Here is a 25,650-nt window from a genome sequence, read left to right as displayed (position 1 = left end):
ACTGTAATAATAAGGAAATCACTGCCATCAACTGTCTAGTCAATGCATTCTTGCAGACAGGATTGTAATAACTGGCCCAGTGTATGTGAGCTCATCTGTACAGAAGCAAGTGTTGAAATTTTAACCATACTGTCTAGAACCTAACCCCTCCCATTACCACATCTACCCAACCCCCAAAAATCATCCCGAATGGTTCAACGCAAATGAGTTGCCAAAATTGACTGGGCCATCTCTAGCTGTTTTTCATCATTTTAGAAAGGTTTAGAGTCTGTGAGGAGTTCTCTAAATGCAATTATTTATGTAACAGCTTTCTGAGTAAAAGAAAAAAAGCCAGTTTTAATGCCTGTAGTGGTGGGATTTGGATGTGATTCCATTTGAAAAGGATCTGGAAATGTCCCAATATGAAATGAAGCCTTTTTCTCAAAAGTCCTTCTAACTAAACCTAAAATTATTATAAGCCCAGGAAGGAGAGAGGAAGTGATCTATGCTGTAGGGCATCAGCTAGGCTCAGATAATTCAAACATGTCGCATTATTATGTTCATTTTGACTTGGCAAAGTGCCTCTCCCTAACTAATTGGATAAAGTGCTGTGAAATATACAGGGTAAAATGGATTTCCAGCATCTGCAGAATCTTTTGTGTTCAGGGCAAAATAATTTCCTGTTTAGTAAAGGCATAGAAAAATGTCAGGTGTTCTGGACTGTCCTTCTTCAAAGATCTTCAGGACCCTTTCTGCATCATCTCTGCAGGATTTCCCCACTTGTGAACAACAGTAAATGACAGTGTCCATGTACTATTAAACAGTAGAGTCATAAGTTAATACAACCCCAGTCAGACTAAAACGAGAAAATTTCAAGTTGACTAATAAGTCCACTAAAGTTGAATCTCAGATGGTGAAGAGAGGGCGTACAGGAGTGAGGTATACCAGCTAGTTAAGTGGTGTCGTTGCAACAACCTTGCATTCAACGTCAGTAAGACCAAAGAGCTGATAGTGGACTTCAGAAAGGGCAAGACGAAGGAACACGCACCAGTCCTTATACAGTGATCAGAAATGGAGAGAGTGAGCAACTTCAAGTTTCTGGCTGTTAATATCTCTGAGGACCTAACCTGGTCCCAACATATCGATGCAGCTACAAAGAAGGCAGACAGCGGCTATATTTCATTAGGCGTTTGAGTAGATTTGGAACGTCACTTAAAACACTCGAAAACTTCTACAGATGTACCATGGAGAGCATTCTGACTGGCTGTATCACTGTCTGGTAAGGGAGGTGGGGAGGGGGGCAGACTATTGCACAGGATCAAAGCAAGCTGCAGAGAATTGTAAAATTAGTCAGCTCCATCACGGGAACTAGCCCCCGTAATATCCAAGACATCTTCAAGGAGCAGTGCCTCAGAAAGGCGGCGTCCATCATTAAGGACCCTCACCACCCAGGACATGCCCTTTTCTCACTGTTACCATCAGGAAGGAGGTACAGAAGCCTGAAGGCACACACTCAGTGATTCAGGAACAGCTTCTTCCCCTCTGCCATTCGAATTTTTGAATGGACATTGAAAACATGAACACAACCTCACTCATTTTTTATTTCTGTTTTTGCACTACTTATTTAATTAAACTATTTGGTATACATATACATATAATACATACACTTACTGTAATTCACAGCTTTTTCTATACTATCATGTATTGCATTGAACTGCTACTGCAAAGTGAACAAATTTCACGCCATTTGCTGGTGATATTAAACCTGATTCTGATGCTATCTTCAAGTGAGCATTTGAAATTGAAGCCAGAAAATATCACTTTGCCAAGCAGCACACCATTGCTGGAAAGCTTATTCATGCTAAGCAGGGATCAACATACTCCAGTGTGCGTTTATATTTGACCAGATTTTTTTAAAGGCTGCAGAACGCTGTGGAAGTTCCCTTCTTGTATGAGTGCTCAAGATGGAACATTTTCCCAATGCATGCTCTCAGCCCTGAGGGAATATGCTGGGAAATCTGTGGGTAAACAGGCTCTGGTCTTCCAAGAAAATATTGCCACAAAGCCCTAACAAGCAAGACTTTGCAACTGGTGAGTTTCCCTTTAAAGTCCAACTGCATCAACAAATAAATCCTAATGAGAAAAGAGAGATCACAACATTTTGTAGTTACGCTGTTTTAAAACGGGTTATCTGTAAATCATGGTTGCCACCCTTAGAAAATTAGTCTGCATCTCGAACACAAATACCTTCCAACACTCAACATAAATTATGCAATTTCAAAAATCAGCAGGCAACTCTTTATTTTACAGCAGACTTCAGACCAGTCCCAAACAAATGTCTCATTAAGTTGTAAGTAGAGCACAAATCAGAATAAAAGAAGAATCATGGGGCACTGTTTTGAAAAGGACTGCAATAAAACACAACAGCCTTCAACAATAAGGCCGGTTTACTTATTACTCAACCCAGGCACAGTCCCATGTAAATTTCAATTTGTTTGGCAGAGTAATCTTCACCCTGTCCATGGACCTTTCACATTCTGCTTCTGCCCATGCCTGTTGCTATAGTTCTTCAGTCAAAGAACACCTAAGACGCTAATCAGTCTTGATCCCAATTCCTTTTCTCATGGAAGAACATTGAATAATACCCCTTTGGTTTTTATGGTCATTCTTTCTCCCTTCCCCCTCACCTACCCATTACAGAAAGACATGGGAATTCAATTGCAAATATCCCTCTCCAGAGGTTGCAGTGTTCAGCTTTACAACAGAGGCAGCGACTGGGAATCCCTGACCTCCACACATAAAAACAAAGAGAGAGGCAGTGTCCATGAGGAGTTTATCCATTGCTGAGAAAGCACAGGCCCCTCTTCATTGTCTCCTTCCTCAGGACTGGCCAATTGTCACCAGGATGACTTGTTTGCCTCAGCTTTTTTCTTATTGTGGCTGAGTTGAAACAGATTCGATTCCACTGGTGGCATACTAGCCTGGTAGGGGGCCAGGCCAGCAACATGAAAGGCACATTGGAAGTCTTCATTTCAAATGGGATTTGACAATTATGAATTAAGCTCTAGTGCTGGGATTTCCCTGTACAGACAAGGGAGGCAGAATGTCAAAAAGAATCAGTAATCTACCAAACCCCAACTCCACCTAGCAGAGAACACACAAGATCAGTGGTATTTTTAGTTTTAAATCCAGGCCAAAAGGTATTCTCCAGTCATTTTGGACAGTAAAATCAGTTGTGTTTACCAGAGTTCGTAAATCATAAAAGCAAAAAATTCACCCATATAGCCCTTCCTTTCTGCTCCAGCATTCCAAATCATGCCTCAGCTCCTCCAGGGGCTCAACTCTATAACAGCTTCCTATGTTTATGTCTTTATGGAAAACAGGAATGGGGACTGGGATGATGATGCTTCCGTGGCCTTCCAAAGTCAATTCAGCAGATGACACTAAAATTGGTGCTACCATAAACAATGAGGAAGTTAATCCAGAACTACAGAGGAATCTTGATCAGCTGGGCAAGTGCACTAAGGAATGGCAAATGCAGTTTAATTCAGTGAAGTACAAGTATTTGCATTTTGGGAAGTCAAACTAGGATAAGCCTCTTGCATGAACAGAAGGGCACTAGGAGTGTTGTAGATCATAGGGATCTAGAATTACTAGTGTGTAGTTCTCTTAAAGTGATGTTACAGGTAGACAGGGTGATAAAGAAGGCTTTTGGCATGCTGGCCTTCATCAGCCAGGGCATTGTGTATAGAATCAGGATGTTATGTTGCAGTTGTATAAGATGTTGGCAAGGCTGCACTTGGAGAATTGTATTTGGTTTTGGTCACCCTGCTACAGGAGAGGTGCTACTAGGCCTGAAAGAGTGCAGAAAGTATTCACAAGGATGTTGCCAGGACTGAAAAGATAGAGTGATAGGGAGAGGATGGTACTTTACTCCTTGGAGTGTAGGGAACTGAGGTGTGATTTTACAGAGGTATATAAAATCATGAGGGATATAGATGGGGTGAATGTACACAGTTTTCTCCCCCAAAGTTGGGGAATAAAGAATTTGAGGGAATAGATTGACAGAGAAGAGGGGAAAGATTTAATAGGAACCTGAGGGGAAACTTTTTGACACAGTGCATGTTGTGTATATAGAGCAAGCTGCAAAAGCAGGTACAAAACAACATTTAAAAGAGATTTGTACAGGAACATGGATTGGAAAGATGTAGAAGATTATGGGCTGAACGTGAGCAAATGGGATTAGTGTAGCTATCCATTTTGGTCTGCATAGACAAGTTGGTGGATGTGCTCCATGACTCAATAACAAGGTGGTGTTAAAGGTAAGCCAGCGTTTTCTCATTTACCATATACATTTTGTGGGATTAGCCCGACAGTTATTAGATGAAGGATTTATGGATAAGCTTGTGCCTTCCTTGGCCAGAAGTGCTGGGGGAAATGTAGCACCTCAGTTGGTTTAAAGGTGCGATCAACAAAAGGAGCACAGCCAAAGAGTCAACCAGGAAACTTCTATACATTGTTGGCCCTAACTAACCATTACACTTAGCAACTAATCCAATAGTTAGTGCTTTGCAAATTTTCTTCCCTTCTGTAGATTGCAGAACAATTTTAATCCAAATAATTACTTTTTTTAATAAATCACCCTATGACATTGAGTGGTCATGCAAAAAGTGAACTGTTTCATTGCACACTGTTTGATTACACTCAATTAAGTTTATGACAGGTTTTAATGAAGAAAGATCTTCTGTCCCTCTGGCTTCTGAATAGAAATTTATCTTAACTGAATCCACTCTGCCTAAACCCTAACCACGTGATTGGTGGGGGAGGGGGAGGAGACAATGGGGCGGAGTAGGTGGCACACCCTGATGCAGGCACAATCCTGCTTTACAACTCCATCAATCCAGGTTCAATCCTGACCTCCCCTGCTGTCCATCTGGAGTTTGTATGTTCTCCCTGTGACCAAGAATATATCTTCTGGACTCTCAGCTATGGTCCTACATCCCAGAGACCTGCAGAATAGTAAGCTAACTGGCCACTATAAATTGCTCCCTACTTGTATGTGAATAGTGGAATGTGTGAGGGAGTTGAGCAGAAAATGGAGAGAATAAAATGGGGTCTGCATAGGATTGCTGACAAATGCCATGTCAAAGGGTCCACTTCTGTGTTATGTGACTCTATGACTAAGAACTTGCTCCATTTGTGTGTAAACACATTTTCAATACCAGTCTTCATCTTGCTTTGCACTAAGCTGAACTCATGGCATGCCCACAAATTCAATATCTTGAGAAGCAGAGGTGTCTGAGTTTGCTTAATTACTCATAAAGCAGAGGTTGACCCCAATGATAATAAAGATAAACATAAGAAATTCTACAGGTGCTGGAAATTCCAAGTAACACCCACTAAGTTTTGAAGGAACTCAGCAGGTCAGGCAGCCACAGCTACAGCCGCTAGCAAATACATCCCACTGGTCTCCCAAATGCTCCTTTGCATGTACAAGCTCTACATATGTCCAGGTTCATAAGCTTGGGAAGACTTGCATTCTTGCTCACTTCCATGTCAGAATCAGAATCAGTTCTATTATCTATGTCATGAATTTGTTGTTTTGCAGCAGCAGTACATTGCAAAGCATAAAAATAATTACTCTAAGTTACAATAAGAAATAAAACAATAGTGCAAAATGAAAGCAAAATTGTAAGGTGGCGTTAATAGGTTCATGGACCATTCAAAAATCTGATGGAGGAGGGCTAGAAGCTGTTCCTAAAGCATTGAGTGTGTGTCTTCAGGCTCCTGTACCAACTTCCTGGTGGTTGCAATGAGAAGAGGGCATGTCCTGGATGGTGGGGGTCATTAATGATGGATGTCCTACCTGTCCACTCATCCACCCTGATTCACCCACCGGGGACTGATTCATCCACTCCAGCAGGGACAATTTACAACAGCCACCCCACACACCTTCCTCTTCACCTGGTCTCACCTATTACCTGCCTGCTTGTATGCCTCCCCCTTTCCCTGTCTTCTTATTCTGGCTTCTGTCCCCTTCCTTTCCAGACCTGATGAATGGTCTCAGCCCAAAATGCCGAATGTTTATTCGTGTGTGTGTGTGTGTGTGTGTGTGTGTGTGTGTGTGTGTGACAAGAGCACCATGGGTTTAAGGTAAGGGGGAAGGGGTTTAAAGATGACCTGAGGTAGAAGTTTTACTCCCACAGGGTAGTTTGAATCTGCAAGACACTGCTCAGGTGAGTGGTGGAGGAATATTTAATGTATTCAGACAAGCACTTGAATTGCCAAGGCATAGAAGGCTACGGACCAAATGCTAGTTAACGAACGCCTGAAGGGGCACACCACCAGGTTCAAGGACAGCTTCTATCCCTCTGTTATAAGACTTTTGAACAGTTCCCTCGTACAATAAAATGGACCTTCGGCTTCACTATCTACCTCATTATACAGTCGTCTTGCACCTTATTGTTTGCCTGCACGGCACTTTCCCTATAACACTTTATTCTGCACTCTTGTACCATATCAATGTTCTGAATTGAATGTATGAACAATAAGCAAGATTTTTTTTCATTGTACTGTGCTACATTTGACAACAATAAACCAATTTATCTGTACGGTATCTCCATTTCCCACTCCAAATGCTCTGAGCAGTACCAAGTTATATTAAATATGAAGCTGGAACTGAGTTGAGTCAGCACACATTAAAATCCTGACAGTGCACAGAGATGACTTTTTCATCTCATCAGTTTGACATGCAGAGGTGGATGTACAGAGACTGAGCTAATCTTTATTCTCTTTGTATTTAACTTGCAAGTGAAAGCCCTGTTGATGCCATCACACCTGGCCTGAAAGAACCTTTCTACCATATTGTAAAGCGATTCGCAACCACACTGGGCCATTTCTGCTTCCCTGCTACACCTTTCCACCATTCCATATCAGGCCAGGGAGCAGGAAGTTGAGTTAATCCTTCCCCTTCTTAGACAGTTTTTCAGGATGGAGGGTGACTTGTTTCCACTCCATTCTATGGGTTCTGAGGTGACTGATGGAATAGCAGGCTCCTGGGACAGAGAGTGCCCGGTGGGACTTTGTCAGGTGCTGAGTGAATCCAGCCTAATTGAATCTGAAATCCGCTCTGATTCTCCGCTGACTTGCTTTCCTCAAGACCTCTGAGGTGCTTCGCAGTTGGACTGGGAAGACAACCAGGATCCAGGCCAGGCCAATCAAGAGTCATGTCTAACCACCTAAGGCAAGGGGGCTGCATGAAGCTTTGAAATGAAATCTGACTGGGAAAAAAAGAGCAAATTCAGGCCGTACCAACCTTGACAAGGCACAGAACAGCTGCCAAGACTCAGTGCCAAGAATCAGCCTGCTTAATTTATGGAGAGAATTAAAATTCTTTGAGCACCCTCCCATTACTTCTGCGCTCTGTCTCTTCACCCTCTCATAGCTCCACGCCTCCTAATCCCCCACCCCTGTCACTGCACCAGCTCCCCCACTCTCAGCTTTCCACCCAAACCTTCTCAATTATTGACACTATTCAATGACAACCACTTTGCCATAAAGTATCACAGAGTTTGCTGGGTTACTGTATTTTCAGCTAAGGTGTCAGAAGATATCGGCTGCTCCCTAACAATGACTGATGTTTTTTGACATTTTCTATATTGATTGTCAATATTTTCCAAACAGGCATGCAGCTTAATAAAACATAAGGAGAAACGAGGCAGTCAGTAGGGGCAGGCAACACACACAAAATGCTGGAGGAACTCAGCAGGTCAGGCAGCATCTATGGAAAAGAGTACAGTCAACGTTTCGGGCCGAGACCCTTCAGCAGGACTGGAGAAAAAAAGCTGAGGAGTAGATTTAAAGGGTGGGGGAAGGGGAGAGAGAAACACAAAGTGATAGGTGAAACCGGGAGGGGGAGGGTTGAAGTAGAGAGCTGGGAAGTTGATTAGAGAAAGAGATTCAGGGCTGGAGAAGGGGTAATCTAATAGAAGAGGACATAAGGCCATGGAAGAAAGAAAAAGGGGGAGGAGCAACAGAGGGAGACGATGGGCAAGCAAGGATAAGGTCAGAGAGGGAAAAGGGGATGGGGAATGGTGGAAGGGGGGGGTGGGGGAGAGCATTTACAGATGTTAGAGAAATCGATGGCCACGCCATCAGGTTGGAGGCTACCCAGACGGAATATAAAGTGCTGCTCCTCCAACCTGAGTGTGGCCTTATCGTGACAGTAGAGGATGCCACGGATAGACATGTCGGAATGGGAATGGGAAGTGGAATTAAAGTGGATATATATCAGAATCAGATTTATTACTACCAGCAAGTGATGTGCAATTTTTTAACTTAGCAGCAGCAGTTCAATGCAATACATAATCTAGCAGAGAAAAATAAATAAAATAAAAATAGTAATAATAAATAAACAAGTAAATCAATTACATATTTTGAATAGGTTTTAAAAAATGTGTAAAAACAGAAACACTGTCTATTAAAATTGAGGTAGTGTCCAAAGACTCAATGTCCATTTAGGAATCAGATAGCAGTGGGGAAGACACTGTTCCTGAATTGCTGAGTGTGTGCCTTCAGGCTTCTGTACCTCCTACCTGATGGTAACAGTGAGAAAAGGGCATGCCCTGGGTGCTGGGGGTCCTTAATAATGGACGCTGCTTTTCTGAGACACTGCTCCCTAAAGATGTCCTGGGTACTTTGTATGCTAGTACCCAAGATGGAGCTGACTAGATTTACAACCCTGTGCAGCTTCTTTCGGTCCTGTGCAGTAGCCCCTCCATACCAGACAGTGATGCAGCCTGTCAGAATGCTCTCCATGGTACAACTATAGAAGTTTTTGAGTCTGGGAGACAAGGGCATACGAAGCCTAAAATGTGGCATGAAGGGTCAGCTTATGGATCTCGTCTGTAACAATAGACTGGGGAGAGAAGGGGAAATAGGGGAATAGATAGGCAGATCTATACTGCCTCTTAGCAGCAAGACTAAGCTGTTTTATTTCCAGTAATTTGTGGGGTATACGTGCAGTTCATATGGCATAGGAAAGTGTTTGATTCATACCACAGCTAACCTGAAGCAGGCCATCTCTGGGATACTGTCTATAAGGGAAGGTAAGCCTGCTCTAAGCATCCTAAAATATAATGTATAGTGCAGATCGAAAGGACGGGAGCAACAAACAAAATACAGGAATAACTCAGCAGGTTAGGCAGTATCTGTGGACAAGATGGACAGTCAACGGCTTAGGCCGGGATCTAGATGAAGGATTTCAACCCAAAGTGTTGACTATCCATTTCCCTCCATAGATGCTGCCTGACCCACTGATTTCCTCCAGCATCTTGGGTGCTGCTCCAGACTCCAATAACAGCAGCCCCTTGCATCTTCAAAAGGGTGAAGATGAGGGCCAGTGGCGCTATGTCAGGCTGGGAATATTACAATGTTGGTGTGCACAGAGGAGTGAGGGAGCTGCCATTTACAGTGAAAGTGCATAGAAATTTCTTCTCTCGGAAGGTGGTGAGTCTCTGAAATTGTCTACCCCAGAGGATTGGGGAAAATGGATCATTTGAAGTATCTAAGGTGGGGGTGGGGTAGATAAATTTTCAAAAGTGTGGGGAAATGAGAATAGTCAGGAAATCAATTTCATTTTGAGAGGATGAAAATATACAAGCAAGAAAGCTTTATAAGGCATTGGTCAGGTCATATTTGGAGTATTGTGAGCAGTTTTGGACCCCATATCTAAGAAAGGCATTGCAGATGGACCGGGGGAGCTTTACAAAAATGATCCTGGGAATGAGGAACATTTGATGCCTCGGCCAGTACTTGTGGAGTTTACAAAAGTGGTCCGGGATCTCATTGAAACCTGCTGAATATTGAAAGGCCCAGACGGTGTGAACATGCAGAGAATGTTTCCAATAATGGGAGAATCTAGGACCAGAGAACAGCCTCAGAATAGAAGGATGTCTCTTTCAAACAGAGATAAGGAGGAATTTCTTTAGCCAGAACATGGTGAATCTGTGGAATTCATTGCCACAGTCAGCTGTGGACGCCAAGTCATTGGGTATAGTTAAGGAAGAGGTTGATAGGTAATTAAGTAGTAAGGGTGTCAAAGGTTATGGGGAAAAGTGAAGAGAATGGGATTGAGAGGGCAAATAAATTAGCCATGATCAAACGCAGTGAAGTCTTGATAGGCCAAATGGCTTAATTCTGCTTCAATGTCTTATGAGGTTTATGGGGAACAGGTAGGCAAGAAGAGTTGAGGCCACTGTAGATCAGCTACAATCAAAATGAATGGTGGGGTCAGCTTAAGGGGCCTGGTGGCCTACTCCTGCTCCTGTTTTCTTGGGTTTTTGGGAGCATTCCAGCTTAAATATAGTGCTGAAAATTGCACAGTTTGTTTCATACCATACATTAAAAATGACAGAACGGGAAGTTGGGTATGTGACAGAAAGCTCATTGAAATTCTGATATACTTCAAAACTACTTTTTTTTACACCAAACATGACATAATTTTGTAGCAAGGTCATTTTTCTGTGGGCGCATTAAGGACTAACCCAAGTTTCCAGCATCTGTAGGCTTTTGTTTTATTTTGAGCAACGTCCAATGCAGAACTGTGCCCTTGCGCACGTTCTTCTTGCCCCGATTGAAATCTCTTCATCAGCCAACACTTCGCCGCAAGTCGCGCCTCTCATTGTGGGATCGTGCTGTGCGCAATTCTGTGATTCCCTGTTATTTGGTCAGTGCTGAGACCAAGAAGTGGACCGCAAACGCAAACAGGTATGAGGAACCGTCTGCATCTGGTTGGATTCCGTCACCCAAGGTCAGGCCAGTACGGTGAATGAAAGAAGTCCCACGATTAGTTATTGCACTGAACCCCAAGCTTGCTGCACAGACCTACACTTGTGAAATAACCTGGGCGAGGCTCATTATAAAAAAAAACAATTGTCTCTGTTACCAAGGATTGCGTCTCTTTCCACTCCCAAATTCGGCAACAGCTCTTTGTGCCGAGGATTTAGCCGGGGGGGGTGGGGGGAGCACTAGATATAATTAGGTTCGGCCAGTAGTTATAAACACTACAGTGACGCACTTTTATAACACAGCCCTACAACGAGGGTCTAGTACCTAACAGAGGCTGGTAATGGCGATGGGTGTTACATGACTGTTAATACCAAGGGCCTGTTAATGAGAGTAGGACGTGCAAGCGATGCAATATTGTAACAGAGCACCTTATAATGATGTGGGGTGGAACAGTGAATGTTACTACCAAGGGGCCGATAATGAATGTGAGGTGTGTAAGACAGTGTTATAACTGAGAGCTTGATAATGAGGGTGAGGAATAGTTTAGCCCAAAACATTAATATGCTGGTGTAATGTGTAAGAGTGTTACAACAGAGTTTGACAACGCGAGCGATGCTCAATTTTCGTTCCACGTTTGTAATCCTACTTCGGGTAAAATAATTAGTTTGCTAAAACCTTAATACTCGTTCCTGTTTTTAATACAGCGCTAATCACTATGTCGGACAAATAAACAACAACACTTCAATCTAAATAAGGAAACAAATAATGGTCAAACCGAGGAGGACGCATTAATTGGGACTTTAAAACAAAGCCTTCCTAAACACGGCGCCGAAAAATTGAGGCGGTGCAAATTCATCGTCGGACCACAAAGTCCTGGATTTCACATTCAGTGCACGATTTATATCCGTTATTGCAAACTCGAACTGAAGTTCCGCTGGTTATCAGGGTTCTGGAGCCACAGGCAAGCCGTCCAGCTCTAATTCTGGGTGGGGATAAGACTAAAATCCACACGTCTGCGGGAGCCTGATGCAAAATCCCTCGAGTTTGTTCACATATAAACCCGAAGCAGCCAAACACAGATAAAGCTCTAAATGAGCACACGTCCTCTACAGAAACACCCGCATCTGCGTGGCTTAATATTACCGAACAGACATAAGAGTGGTTGGTCAGTTAGGACGCGGGCTACCTACATCACAGCGGGGAGAGACGGGCTATACTGCAGCTTCTCCCCTGTTGCCACAGAGAAAGTCAACAAAGAGGAATAATCCACACAGGTGTGATTACCGAAACGCTGGACTCTCGAGAAACTAACTTAGATAAACTGCGCCAACAAGGAACGACAACAGCGCTCTGGGGTTAGTGTTTTAACCACAGTGTGTGAATTACGGATTTGGGCGTTGCTGCCTCTCATCAACTCTTGGTAGTCAAATGATCTCAAGTTGATTCCCCGGTGGCACCCTTTGTGATTGCTGTTTGGAGAGGAGTACCACGCCGACACACACACTTCTGGCTTTAATTTCAAATGTTTGTCCACTTTCACCACGTGCTTGTGCACTGGGTCTGCCTCATTCACAGTCCTCCGTTACCCTCAAGCCAAACACACTCTGCCGGGGTCCGGCACTCCGCTATAACTATTGGGCAACGCCACGGTACCTAGCAAGTGAATGGTCAGAACGAACACACTGCATTAGAAATGCTTCTGCGACTTGTCTTTGGCAGTGCGTTTAATTTACTTCTCGCTTCACCGTACAAACTACCGGGATTTCTAAATTACACGAAAGGCGATTTTTACCCACCCACCCAAGATTTAACTCCCATTTTCCTTGTGCTGCCTGTCACCTCCCAGTGTACGCGGACGAGGCGACGGGACAGGGAAGATATAACGCGCGTCTTGCTGCGCTGATTTTTACTGAAGCCAGATTCTATTTGAACGTTGCGCGTGTGAGAGCAAACGTGGGTCAGTTAAATTAACCCAAACCATCCCCACCCTTCCAATACACACACACACCGCCGTTGTTACAGCAAAGTTTATCCTACAACCAGGCAATTGGTTTGAAAGCAGCTCACAAAACCGCACACATCTGTATTACACATTGACCAACTTTTTGATGTCTGCCACGAATCCAATACCCCTTTACCCACTCACGCCATGCAACTGGGAACCTCAGAACGGCAACAAAATAACACATTTTCCCTTAATAGGTCCTTCTTCGTTACTATTTGTCTACTTCGCCTCTGCTGGAATTCAGGTACAGGACGAGGAGTGCGCATATAAACTGGTTGCATTGTTGCATAGATCACTGGCTCTAAATGTATATGAGAGATCAGGATTGAATGGAGATTGGAAAATGACAAATCCACAGAAAGGTTGTTTTAGCTGATTTTTCCACCCCACTTGTAATCCGCAGTCTCTACAAAAGTCCATAATGCACGTTTACATTCTCCTTACCCGAAGCTGAGCAGATGATGAATGGCAAGAGAAAGTACAGTGTCCCGGGAAACCTCGGCATCGCGGATTCCTCAAACGGCCTGTCCCAAATCCTACAATACGACCCAAATAAAAACTGCAGTACAGGTTTCCTTCAAACAGCCCCTCTCTGGATTCGATCCTACAGCGAGAGCGAAGAAGGGGAGAGGCGACCACACAAACTCCGGCTGAAGCTGACAACGAGCGTTCGGCAGCCCTGGCGGTGTCGCTCGCATAGATCTCGGCAGGACGCAAGGAGATACGACGGCGTTCCCGATCCTCCTGCTTCTTTCCTCAGTGTATCCAGATCCTTTTCATTCATTCATAACCTTTCAGCTCTCCCGTCCACGCTGAGTTGTCTCTTGTTAACTTATTCCAACTTCAGTTGATTCCGTCACTCACTCCAGCCCGCCTCTCTCCACCGCCCAGCACTCGGCACCTTCTGCCCGCTCTTCTTTCCACCCCACCCCCTCTGCAAGCCGGCACTAGGATACCCAATTAATCTGCAAACGATCCTTCCACATTAAGCAGCGCACTCGCCCGGGAATCTCTGCTCGGCAGCGGTGCTCATGTTCCCAACGTGTGATCGTCCCAGTGTGTAAAATAAAACTTATTCCACAAGTGTCAGTGGAAAAGCACTGGGAAAACACGGCAAGGTTGGCACAGTCTCTGAGCGGACCAGGAGGTCCATGGGTTCCTCAGCCCGGGCGGCGGGAGCTGATGTGAGACATTCTGGGAATGAACCGAGGATCAGTCAACAGCGCTGCTCACGGCCACCGCCCGGCGACCCCTACTGGTTTCCCGCCAGGTTATATTGGGCTCTTCCTTGCACCAGTGTCAGTAACATTCCGCACAAACCAAACACTGTAAATCTGAATAAAAACCGCATCCCTGGCGAGGAAAATGTTTCGTATCAAATGGATTAGGAACCAGGGACAAACCACACCCCTACCCTCGAGCCTACTCCACAATTTAATAAGATAGTGGTTGAATTGTTCTTCACACTCCCATCTACTTCCGTAACCTTTAACCCCCCTTTCATATCAATAATCAATTTGCTTATTGAAAGACCCCGCTTCCTTCGAGGAAGAGAATTCCAAAGTCACAGGAATCTGAGTGAAATAAAGGTCTCATTTGTCTTAAGTGGGGCACCCTTCTACTTTTAGATTCTCCCACAAGAGGAACTTTGAGCAGAATTAATTTAATCTGATGAAAGGTCATTGACCCGAAACATTAACTTTGTTTCTCTCTTCACAGATGCTGTCTGCCTGTGAATATTTACAGCATTTTAATTTTATATCTATATATAAGAAAGAAACCAGCCTGAAACACTAATGCCATTTCTTTCTCTCCACAGATGCTGTTTGGCCTGTTGAATGTTTCGGGGTAATGTTTTCACTTGAGTGATGTGCTGTCACTCACAGCCTAGGTTCACAACTGAGCACTCAACTAGGCAGTGACTGTAGAGGTCACTCAGCAGCAGTGAGCCACTTCTGCTGAGAGAGCTAAAACACAAACACTGAAGAACTTAATACCAGTCAACTTTCATCCAATTTCAGATGCAGCTAGATATTCAAATGTGCTAAATAATTGTACCCTACTATGGCCTAATATATTAATTATTAAAACATTGAAATTAGAGACAGGAGAATACATTCTGTACAGTTCTGGTCACAACATTACAAGGATGTGGTAGCCAGAGACAGTGCAGAAGAGATTCACCAGAATATGCCTAGAATGGAGGGCTACAGTTATTAGGAGGGATTGCATAGGGTGGGTTTATTCTCAATCAAACTGACTCTATAAAGGTTTATATAAGTAGCATAATTAGGATACATAGTCAGATGTCAGGACGCTGGAGCAGGGACCCAATTGCAGACTAAGTACTGTACACACTGTGATATTTACTGAGTAGCAAATCCAGAGGGGCATCAAACTTCAGGCAGAGATCAAAAATTCCAGAGAAATTCAAAAACCAGAATCGGGAAACAGGCAGAGTCAACAGACAGAGTTCCAATACAAATGCTGGAAAGGCTCAGGAAAATTCACTGGCACAATCTGGCAACAAACAGGTGAAAACACAGGACTGAAATACACTGAGCAATAAACAGAGAGGCAGATGATAGGTGGAGCACAATGAGACACAGGTGGCAGCAATACAGGTAGTAATGAGAAACAGGTGAGAGATGGAGTACTCAATAATACAGGGGCTGGAGTAGAGCAGGAGTGGGGACAGGAGCATGAAAACAAACAAGAGCACATGGCAATACAAAACCATAGACTGACAGCTAGGGGGCAAACACACAAAAAGACAAAGTTCAACTGGAGGTACTGATAGTCAAGATCTTTTTCCTAGGGGTATCCAGAACAGGAGGGCAAAGGTTTATTAAGAAAAGGGAGAAATTCCAAGGAAATCAAAAGAGTAAGTTTTTTTTCCCCCAGGGCATGGTAGGCATGGACAAGATAGTAGAAAATGTCAGTTTCTATGCTGTACAATTCTCTAACTCTATGAAATTTATGGAATGTGATACATCATTATCATTATCAATGATCTGGATGATAATGTGGTAAATTGGATCAGCAAATTTGCTGATGATACAAAGATTGGAGGTGTAGTGGACAGTGAGGAAGGTTTTCAGAGCCTGCAGAGGGACTTGGACCAGCTGGAAAAATGGGCTGAAAAATGGCAGATGGAGTTAAATACAGACAAGTGTGAGGTATTGCACTTTGGAAGGACAAACCAAGGTAGAACATACAGGGTAAATGGTAAGGCACTGAGGAGTGCAGTAGAACAGAGGGATCTGGGAATACAGATACAAAATTCCCTAAAAGTGGCGTCACAGGTAGATAGGGTCGTAAAGAGAGCTTTTGGTACATTGGCCTTTATTAATCAAAATATTGAGTAGAAGAGCTGGAATGTTATGACAAGGTTGTATAAGGCATTGGTGAGGCTGAATCTGGAGTATTGTGTTCAGTTTTGGTCACCAAATTACAGGAAGGGTATTAATAAGGTTGAGAGAGTGCAGAGAAGGTTTACAAGGATGTTGCCGGGACTTGAGAAACTCAGTTACAGAAAAAGGTTGAATAGGTTAGAACTTTATTCCCTGGGGCGTAGAAGAATGAGGGGTGATTTGATAGAGGTATGTAAAATTATGATGGGTATAGATAGAGTGAGTGCAAGCAGGCTTTTTCCACTGAGGCAAGGGGAGAAAAAAACCAGAGGACATGGGTTAAGGGTGAGGGGGGAAAAGTTTAAAGGGAACATTGGTGGGGCTTCTTCACACAGAGAGTGGTGGGAGTATGGAATGAGCTGCCAGACAAGGTGATAAATGTGGGTTCTTTTTTAACACATAAGAATAATTGGACAGATAAATGGATGGGAGGTGTATGGAGGGATATGGTCCGTGTGCAGGTCAGTGGGACTAGGCCGAAAATAGTTCAGCACAGCCAAGGAGGGCCAAAAGGCCTGTTTCTGTGCTGTAGTTTTTCTATGGTTTCTATCATCAAAGGAGGTGAAATAGCATGTGAAAATAGACTTAATTATGTCAATTGTTAATCATAAATATAATTAATAGATTTGAAACTCAAGTGTATTAAGGGATATGTGTATGGAGCAGGGAAATGGAGTTAGAACACAGAGGGACAACAATCTCAATAAAGGCAAATTAAGTCACATGGGCTAAATGCCTGTACACACCTAAAATAATGTCCCTGAATGAGATGGAGTTCTCAATGATATAACAAGGTCAGAGAATGTGGTTCTCTCCTTCTTCAACAGTCACTCAGGGTCAAGAATGACTTGTTCCACCAAAATTCAAAAGGTTCAGAAGTGGCTGATGAGGACACAGTGCGACCTGTAGACTCTATTACTTGGGGCATAAGGTGCTTAAAGGGCTAAAGTTGGGAGAATGGAAGGTAGATGCATTTATTCTGCCATTTACTTTGGGCTTCTGTGTGGTCCTATTGAATGGACCTTTTTGCCACTTGACATGTCCCTTATTGTGTGATGCCCACAGGAGGAAATTGCGTTAAGTTTGTGAGGATGTTATGCTTTTTCAAGAACACTTTAGAACATACTTGAATTATTTTCTCCATCCATTGTGTAATTACTTGTCATGGTGGAGCTCAGAGTGGAGTATTTATGAAGCCTTGCTTTGGGCATGCACCATTTGTAGCCTGTCCATTGGAGTCAACTGAGTGTAACTGGCACCTCAGTGCTTGGGAATATTGGCCTAGAATAGGACAGGAGCTTTGATAAGGATGCTCAACAGTCCTTCTTGACTAATGGAGTTACGTGATCCAAAATAAAAAGCCATGTATAGTGAAAATTGTCAAATGATGAGCATCATGTCCATAGTATGTTTAGATATAGAGTCCACACTGCAGTTGAGGGAGTAGCTCTTTTGGCAGTGAGTAGAGGTGTTGAAGAGAACCCAGGTGATGACTTTACAAATGGCAGACACTGCCACAACCTTCTATATGGCCAGAATTGGATCTGTGTTCTTCCTTGACAATAGAAGTCACTGCTGTGATAAAACAACCCAACTGAATGTGATGCAGGGCTGTGATATAACAACCTCACAGAATGTGACAGAGTTCTATTACGAGTGTCACAGAATGCAATAAATTAATGTCACTGAATGTGATAATAACAATCTCAGGGAATGTGATAGAGTGCCATTACCAGTCACAGAATGTGATACTATTCTGATCTATCAATATCACAAAATGTGATTAATTTCTGTTGTATATAAAACTATTATTGAATATGAATACAACGCATGAAACAGTAATGTAATAAACCCTTCAGAGAAGGTAATACTATTGGTGGTGATGTAACACTCACAGAATTTGACGTAGGTGTCAGTGAAATAATGTATTATCAGAATTTGTAAAGTGTACAAGGTCATATAATGTAAAGCAATATTATAAACAGCATAAGTAACATCAGTGATACTGCATTCTGATGTGATAGTGTCACAGAGTAATGAAACAATATCATCGATATGAAATAGTGAAATAAGGCCACAGAATGTAATACGACACTATCATATAATTATATCAGAGAAAATGATACAATGTTAAGTTATATAATAAAATCACAAAATGTGACACAGTGCTGTATTGCATTCCATGACTTTGTCATATCTCTGGGCTTTGTATTACATTCTGTGACCTTATTTCACAGCAATATATCACACTGTTACTGTATCACACCACTCCATCATGTCACATTCAGGGTATATTCTGGATGTACTGTATGCAGTTCCAATCACCTTAATCATGGTATATACATTTATATATATTGGAGGCGGTACAAAGAAAATCCACTTGGTTTATTCTTGGGTTGTAAGGACTGGCTTATTGAAGTTTAGAAGAATAAGAGATGATCTGATTTGAACATATGATTATATTAGATTAGTATACAGGATAGATACTAAGAGGGTAATCTGTCTAGGGGGCATAACTTCAGAATGATTTGCCCATTTAAGATGGAGATGAGGAGGATTTTTTTTTCTTTCTGAGGGTCTTTGGAGTTACCTAACCCCAGAGAAGTTACAGAAGATATGATAGATGACAGATGGCACATTAGGGAGTTATAGGTTATGGGGAACAGCCAGCAAAGTGGAGCTGAGGCCAAGTCCAAATCAGCCTTGATCTTATTGAACTATTCAGCAGGTTTGAGGTGCAGAGTGGAATAATTCTGTTGCTAGTCTATAAGCTGTTATGTCATAGAATGAGACAGATGTTTCAGTGATGAAAGATGGATGTAGAAAAAATATCATAGGGAATTGTTATGCATCAATGTCCTGGAATATGATATAACATTGGGGGAACAATACAACTACTGTATGTAATTGTGACAGGGACATAAAAATGTCACCGAATGCGAGATAATGGTCAGCGATGTTCCATGTCCAAGAATAAAGTCTGTACAGTGATGTAATGTAACAATGTTGCAGAGTTTGTCCTGGCATGCTTGGAGCCTGAAACCTGCCTTAAAGGCAAAAACAGTGCCACAGACGTGATCAGCGATGTAGCAGTTCCAGAAATTGATAACATTCTGTTTTATAACAGTGCTTGGGTGTGAATCAGTGATATAACAATATCACAAAATACGATACAGTGCTGTGACTTAAAATAACACTATCTAATTTAATATGGCATGACAATACAATAATCTCACGGGATGTGATATGGTGTTGTGACATAATAATGTTACAGAATATGATTTGCACAGTGCTACAAAAATGTAATGCAGTGCTGTAATGCAATCTTATCCCAATATTTGATACAGCATTTGGTAATGTGACAATGTCACAGACATCATTTCATTTGAAAAGAAAAAAAACCCCTTTATACTGCATGCACCTATTTCTGGCCAAGTTATAAACCGAAAGTTACAGATTTAAGCTATTTTAAAATTTATTGGGAAAAATAAAGATTTTTTTTACATGGCTGCTTTCCTTTGGACTTCATCTCCTGAAAGAATAAGAAAACTAGATGCACTATATTTGTGAAAGTGGGTAAGAAAACGTGGGGTTAGGAGAGTGGGAGGAGAGGCAGCTTGTGGCATTTAGTTTCTCTTATAGTTTTCAATACCCTTCATGTAGTTGTCCTGGACAACAGAGGGATTCAGCTACAGTGCTGATCCCACAGAGGATAGTGTGGATGGGTGTGCAGTTATTTTAGCCATGGTGAAGATATTACTTGTGTTGATGCCGCAACTGTAATGTAGAAAATCTTTCAAATAGACTTCACAAATATCTACAGTATCACAAATGGTCAAGAAAGAGACAAGGGCCAAACTCTTGTTGTGAAGATGGGTTTTTATAAAAAGAATAAGACCTTAAGGTATAGGAGCAGAATTAGGCAATTTCTGAGCAGTTTTGGGCCCCTTATCTTAGAAAGGATCTGCTGAAAATGGAGAGGGTTCAAAGAGGTTCACAAAAATGATTCCAGGGTTGATTGGCACGTCATATGAAGAGTGTTTGATGGCTCTGGGCCTGTATTCACTAGAATTCAGAAGAGTGAGGGGTGACATCACTGAAAACTATTGAATGGTGAAAGGCCTTGATAGAGTGGATGTGGAGAGGATGTTTCATCATGGCTGATCCAATTTTCCTCTCAGCCCCAAGATCCTGCTTTCTCCCCTTCTCCCTTCATGCCTTGACCAATCAAGAATCTATCAATCTCTATGCCTTAAATATACATAAAGTCTTGGCAAAGAATTCCACAGGTTCACCACTCACTGGTTAAAGAAATGCCTCCTCATCTCTGTTCTAAAAGGATGCCCTTCTATTCTAAGGCTGCGTCCTCCGGTCTTAGACTTTCTCACCATCCTCTCCACATCCACTCTATTAAGGCCTTTCACCATTCAATAGTTTTCAATGAGGTCTCTCCTCATTCTTCTGAATTCTAGTGAATACAGTCTCAGAGCCATAAAATGCTCTTCATATGACAAGGTATTCAATCCTGGAATCATTTTTGTGAACCCCCTTTGAACCCTCTCCAGCTCCAGCATATCCTTTTGTAGATAAGGGGCCCAAAACTGCTCACAATACTCCAAGCGAGGCCTCACCAGTGCTTTATAAAGTCTCAACATTACATCCTTGCTTTTATATTCTAGTCCTCCTGAAATGAATGATAACATTGCGCTTGCTTTCCTCACCACAGACTCAACCTGAAGATTAACCTTTAGGGAACTCTGCACAAGGACTCCCAAGTCCCTTGGCACCTCAGTTTTTTGTGTTTTCTCTCCACTTAGAAAATAGTCAACCTTTTCATTTCTTCTACCAAAGAGCATGAGCATACACTTCCTGACACTATTCCATCTGCCACTTCTTTGCCCATTCTCCTAATCTGTCTAAGTCCCTCTGTAGCCTCTCTATTTCCTCAAAACTACCTGTCCCTGCACCTATCTTCATATCATCTGCAAACTTTACAACAAAGCCATCAATTCCATCATCCAAATCATTGACATATAATATAAAAAGCATCAGTCCCAACACGGACATCTGCAGAACACCACTAGTCACCAGCAGCCAACCAGAAAAGGCTCCCTTCATTCCCACTCTTCAACTCCTGACAACCAGTCACTGCTTTATCCATGCTACAATCTTTATTGTAATATCATGGGCTCGTAGCTTCCTCATGTTAAGCAGCCTCATGTGTGGCACCTTGTCAAAGGCCTTCTGAAAATCCAAGTTCACAACATCAACTGATTCTCCTTTGACTATCCTGTTTGTGATTTCTCCAAAGGATTCCAACAGATTTGTCAGGCACGAGTTTCCCTTGAGGAAACCATGCTGGCTATGGCCTATTTTATTATGTGAGATCCAAATACCCTGAGACTTCATTTTTAATAATCGATTCCAACATCTTCCCAACCACTGAGGTCAGACTAACTAGCCTATAATTTCCCTTCTTCTGCCTCTCTCCCTTCTTGAAAAGTGGAGTGACATTTGCAATTTTCCAGTCTTTCAGAACCATTCCAGAACCTAGTGATTCTTGAAAGATCATTACTAATGCTGCCACAATCTCTTCGGTCACCTCTTTCAGAACTCAGGTGTACACCATCTGGTCCAGGTGACTTACCTGCCTTCAGACCTTTCAGTTTCCCAAGAACCTTCTCTCTCTAGTTACGGTAAAGTCACACACTTCATGACCCCTGACACCTGGAACTTCCACCATACTGTTAGCGTCTTCCACAGTGAAGACTGATACAAAATATTTACTCAGTTCATCCACCATTTGGTTGCTCCGTTACTATCTCTCCAGCATCGTTTTCAGTGGTCTGATATCCACATTCGCCTCTCTTTTACACTTTATATATCAGAAGAAACATTTCATATCCTCGTTAATATTATTGGCTAGCTTATCTTCATATCCCATCTTTACCTTCTTCATGACTTTTTAGTTGCCTTCTGTTGGTGTTTAAAAGCTTCCCAATCCTTTAACTTCCCACTAATTTTGCTCTATTATATGTCTTTTCTTTGGCTTTTATGTAGGCTTTGACTTCATGTGGAAAAGAATTCTGTGGAATAAATCTCAACACTACCTCACAACAGAATGAGATGGATCCAAGAGTGCCTGGGCATCATGTAGAACTTTATTACCACCTTCACTGATATCAGGGTAGCATCATCATTCAGCAGGTAGTGCTGCTGTCCCACAGCTTCAGTGTCCTGATTCAATCCTGACCTCCGGTGCAGATTGTATAGAGTTTTCATGTTCCTCCCCCCCCCCACCGTCCCCCACATTCCATGGACATACAGGTAGACAAATTCCTGACTGTAATTTATCCCTAATGCAGTAGACTCCCATTAATTGCGACACTGGTATGTTTTGGCCTCTATAAGCAGCTGCCCTAATTTGCAAAAGTTTTATGGAAATAGTTAAAAAGATATATAAAAAAAGACAAGCTGAGTAACAAATTAAATGAAATACAGAACAAGTGAGAACACTACCAATACTACTACAGTACTATAAAACTGTGTAACTGTGTATTAGTTCCTAATAGTTATCGACAGAATAAGTCTTCCATGTTGCATTCTTTTGACTGTAATTGAACAAAATCCACGTAGGTATCTAGTGCAGATAAAGGACTGCCTTCATCCAATGCTTTTGACAATTGCATCCTCCAAATCTTCATTTTCATTGTAACATTCAAGATGATTGTCGATACCTTCAAATTTTTTGTAGTTTCTGACTTGCTGAAGTAGTGAAATCATTTCATTTTCACCCCCGACTGTTTCTGGCATCTCCAAGTCTGAATGCTTGAAACCAACATTGTAATGTCTTAGCTAAAGGAACCTATCTATAGTACATATATCAATATGATGAAAAGGAAATAGCTGCTATCAGCTGTCACTCTGTTGAAGTAACATCCATTATCTTAATTTATGAATGCAATACATTTCAACATCTCTTAAAATAAACAAAACCATAACGTTTCTATCTTTATGTCAACTATAGCTCTTCAGTAGGATTCTTTCTTCAGGTTGTGGGTCCAAGCTCCGCTCCACTGACACGAATGTGTAATCCAGGCTGACAGTTCAGTGTGGACGTGAGGGCATGCTGCCTTGCAGATGAGATGTTGAACCTTTGCTTCTGGAAGATATAAACGTCCTATCATGTCTCAGCAGGGGTGTCCTGGCCAAAAGGTGGTCCCACAATAAATCTCACCAAACCTGATTATTTGGTCATTATCATTGCGAGATTACTGGATATCATGTTTTCCACCTTTCCACTTTCTACTTCATTAGTTGTAATTAGCTGTAAAGTGCCGTGAGATGTCCAGAGGCCAAAAGGGATGCTGTAGAATCCCAAGTTCTTTCTTTATATGGGTTGCCAATCCACGTTTGGATTATGTTTCACTCCTAACAGTTTCTCGTGCTCTGGGGGTGTAACTACTTGTATTTGGCCCACTCATTTATGAGTAAGATAGACTATAGTTGCATAATGTAAGTTTGTTGTCATTTTTAGATTTGAATATTCTCTTCAGCCCGGAGTCTGAAGAATCCAGTAAAAGCCAAAATAGTAGTGCTTTTGCTTTCTTCCCAAGCCCTCTGTTGATGGAAGAGCAACTGTTGAACTAGAGGCCGAATAATGACCCCAGCTAATTAAGCTCAGAGTTTACATAGTGGGAGGCCCAAAAATCAAATCCTACACAGATACTTGTAATCCGCTATATGTCAAACACAGTTGTTACTGTGATGACCTGACCTCTGTTAATCTGTCCCTGTTATACCCACCATCATTTTATCAGAAACGAATGTGTCTGGCAGTTCCTTCTTCTCTTGAAAGAGTGACAAATATAATTTACTGTGTGAAGTACTTTCAGGCATTTCAGTGTGATAAGACAAACCTACAGAGCATGTATGTTATTATCTGATGTGGATTGTTTGACCAAATGCCCCCAATGCAAATCATTTCTTATTAGTTATGATTTCTGCCAGTGGTAATCTGATCTACATTCAACAATAAATCAAGGTGTACGTTTCTGTGACAGTCACTCTGAACATCAGAATTTACAGGCAACAAGGTGACAATTGGAAAGTCTTAATTCCATGTTTTGCGAGTACAGCAATTCTGTTTATCTGTGACATACCAATTTAACGAATAATGTATAGTTGCAACCCTCAGCCATTGCAATATTATTTGTAAGTATTCAAACAGCAAAACTGTGGATTCTGAAAATTCCAATAAAAACAGAGAATGTTGTGAATATTCGATAGGTCAGGAAGCACCAGTGGAGAGCAAAATAGGGTTGACTTTTTCAGGTTGACTTATCATTGGAATGGCTTTTAATTAGTTAAAAATGACCAATCAGTCTTCCTTTTGAAGTATCAAATGATACATTAAAATAAATATTTTCATTCATATAAACATATTCACAACTTCAAGACACTTTACAGTCAAAGATGAATATTCCGTTGTATTCTTGAAAGTGCGGTGGCCAATTTTCACATAGCAGATTTCACCCAGAGGTCGTATTATAACAACCTGATTAGCTGCTTGAGTGGTGTTGGTTGAGAGAGGGATCTGTTCTGGAACCCAGGGAGGACCTTCTTATACTTGTGTTCAGACTATTGCGACATGACCTTCTACACTCACTTGACAGAGCTGCTCTGAACGAAGCACCTCCAACAGTATGGTACTCTGGCCTGGATTAGATGTTGTCATCCTTGGAATAATTCCATACCTCTCCATTTCAGAGGCAATTGGAGCCAGGCCAGAAATTTCCACTAGCTACTTATCTACTGTCAAAGGCTTGCTTGTCACCCCTATCAAAGATCAATCGCCTGCATTGCCATATAAACGCTTTGCATTGTCAATGTGCATTGTTCTACAAAGCATCACTGGGCAGATGATGAAAGTGCTGCCTTTACAAGCAACTGGGGGGGGGATATGGCTCAGTTAGTGGGAAGGGGTGTAAGGGTTTGCAATGTCTCAAGCCCTTTCTTAATAAAGCACCAAGCTGCAAAAACATCAACTCATCTGTTCAAAAGCAATTACTACCCCTCAACCATCAGGCTGTTGAATAAAAGGGGATAACTGCACTCACACCCCATCATTGAGATGTTCTTACAACCAATGATCTCTCTTTAAGGTCCTTTTATTTTATTATTTCATGTTCTTGTTCTTTATTGCTATTTATTTATATTTACATTTGCACAGTTTGTTTTCTTGTGCACTCTGGTTGATCTTTCATTGATCCTGTTATAGTTACTACTCAATAGATTTGCTAGGTATGCCCGCAGGGAAATGAATCTCAGGGTTGTATATTGTGACATATATGTACTTTGACAATAAATTTACTTTGAATTTTGAATAAGTTCCCTCCTGTGGCACTGGCATCTTTTATGTTTAGTTATTGAGACGCGGTGTGGCCCTTCAATGCACGCCTCCCA

At 42.1% G+C, this 25,650-nt stretch overlaps 1 protein-coding gene across 5 annotated transcripts in view; it reads right to left on the bottom strand.

Moving 5' to 3' along the window:
• Nucleotides 1–13,979, bottom strand: part of robo3 (roundabout, axon guidance receptor, homolog 3 (Drosophila)) — a 345,220-nt gene extending 331,241 nt beyond the window's left edge. For 3 of the 5 annotated variants that reach the window (XM_072238366.1, XM_072238370.1, XM_072238367.1), the window contains exon 1: nt 13,217–13,979. In XM_072238366.1, the coding sequence (XP_072094467.1) occupies nt 13,217–13,277 (61 nt within the window). In that variant the 5' untranslated portion in view covers nt 13,278–13,979. The remainder of the gene's footprint in view (nt 1–13,216) is intronic. The other 2 variants (XM_072238368.1, XM_072238371.1) reach the window with 1 other exon arrangement.
• Between the last annotated feature and the right edge of the window lie 11,671 nt (nt 13,980–25,650).

Source organism: Mobula birostris, chromosome 20 (genome assembly GCF_030028105.1).
Source record: "Mobula birostris isolate sMobBir1 chromosome 20, sMobBir1.hap1, whole genome shotgun sequence".
NCBI classification, from domain to species: domain Eukaryota; kingdom Metazoa; phylum Chordata; class Chondrichthyes; order Myliobatiformes; family Myliobatidae; genus Mobula; species Mobula birostris.
The sequence above is the reverse complement of the archived record's forward strand: the minus strand, read 5'-3'. Positions and strand labels throughout refer to the sequence as shown.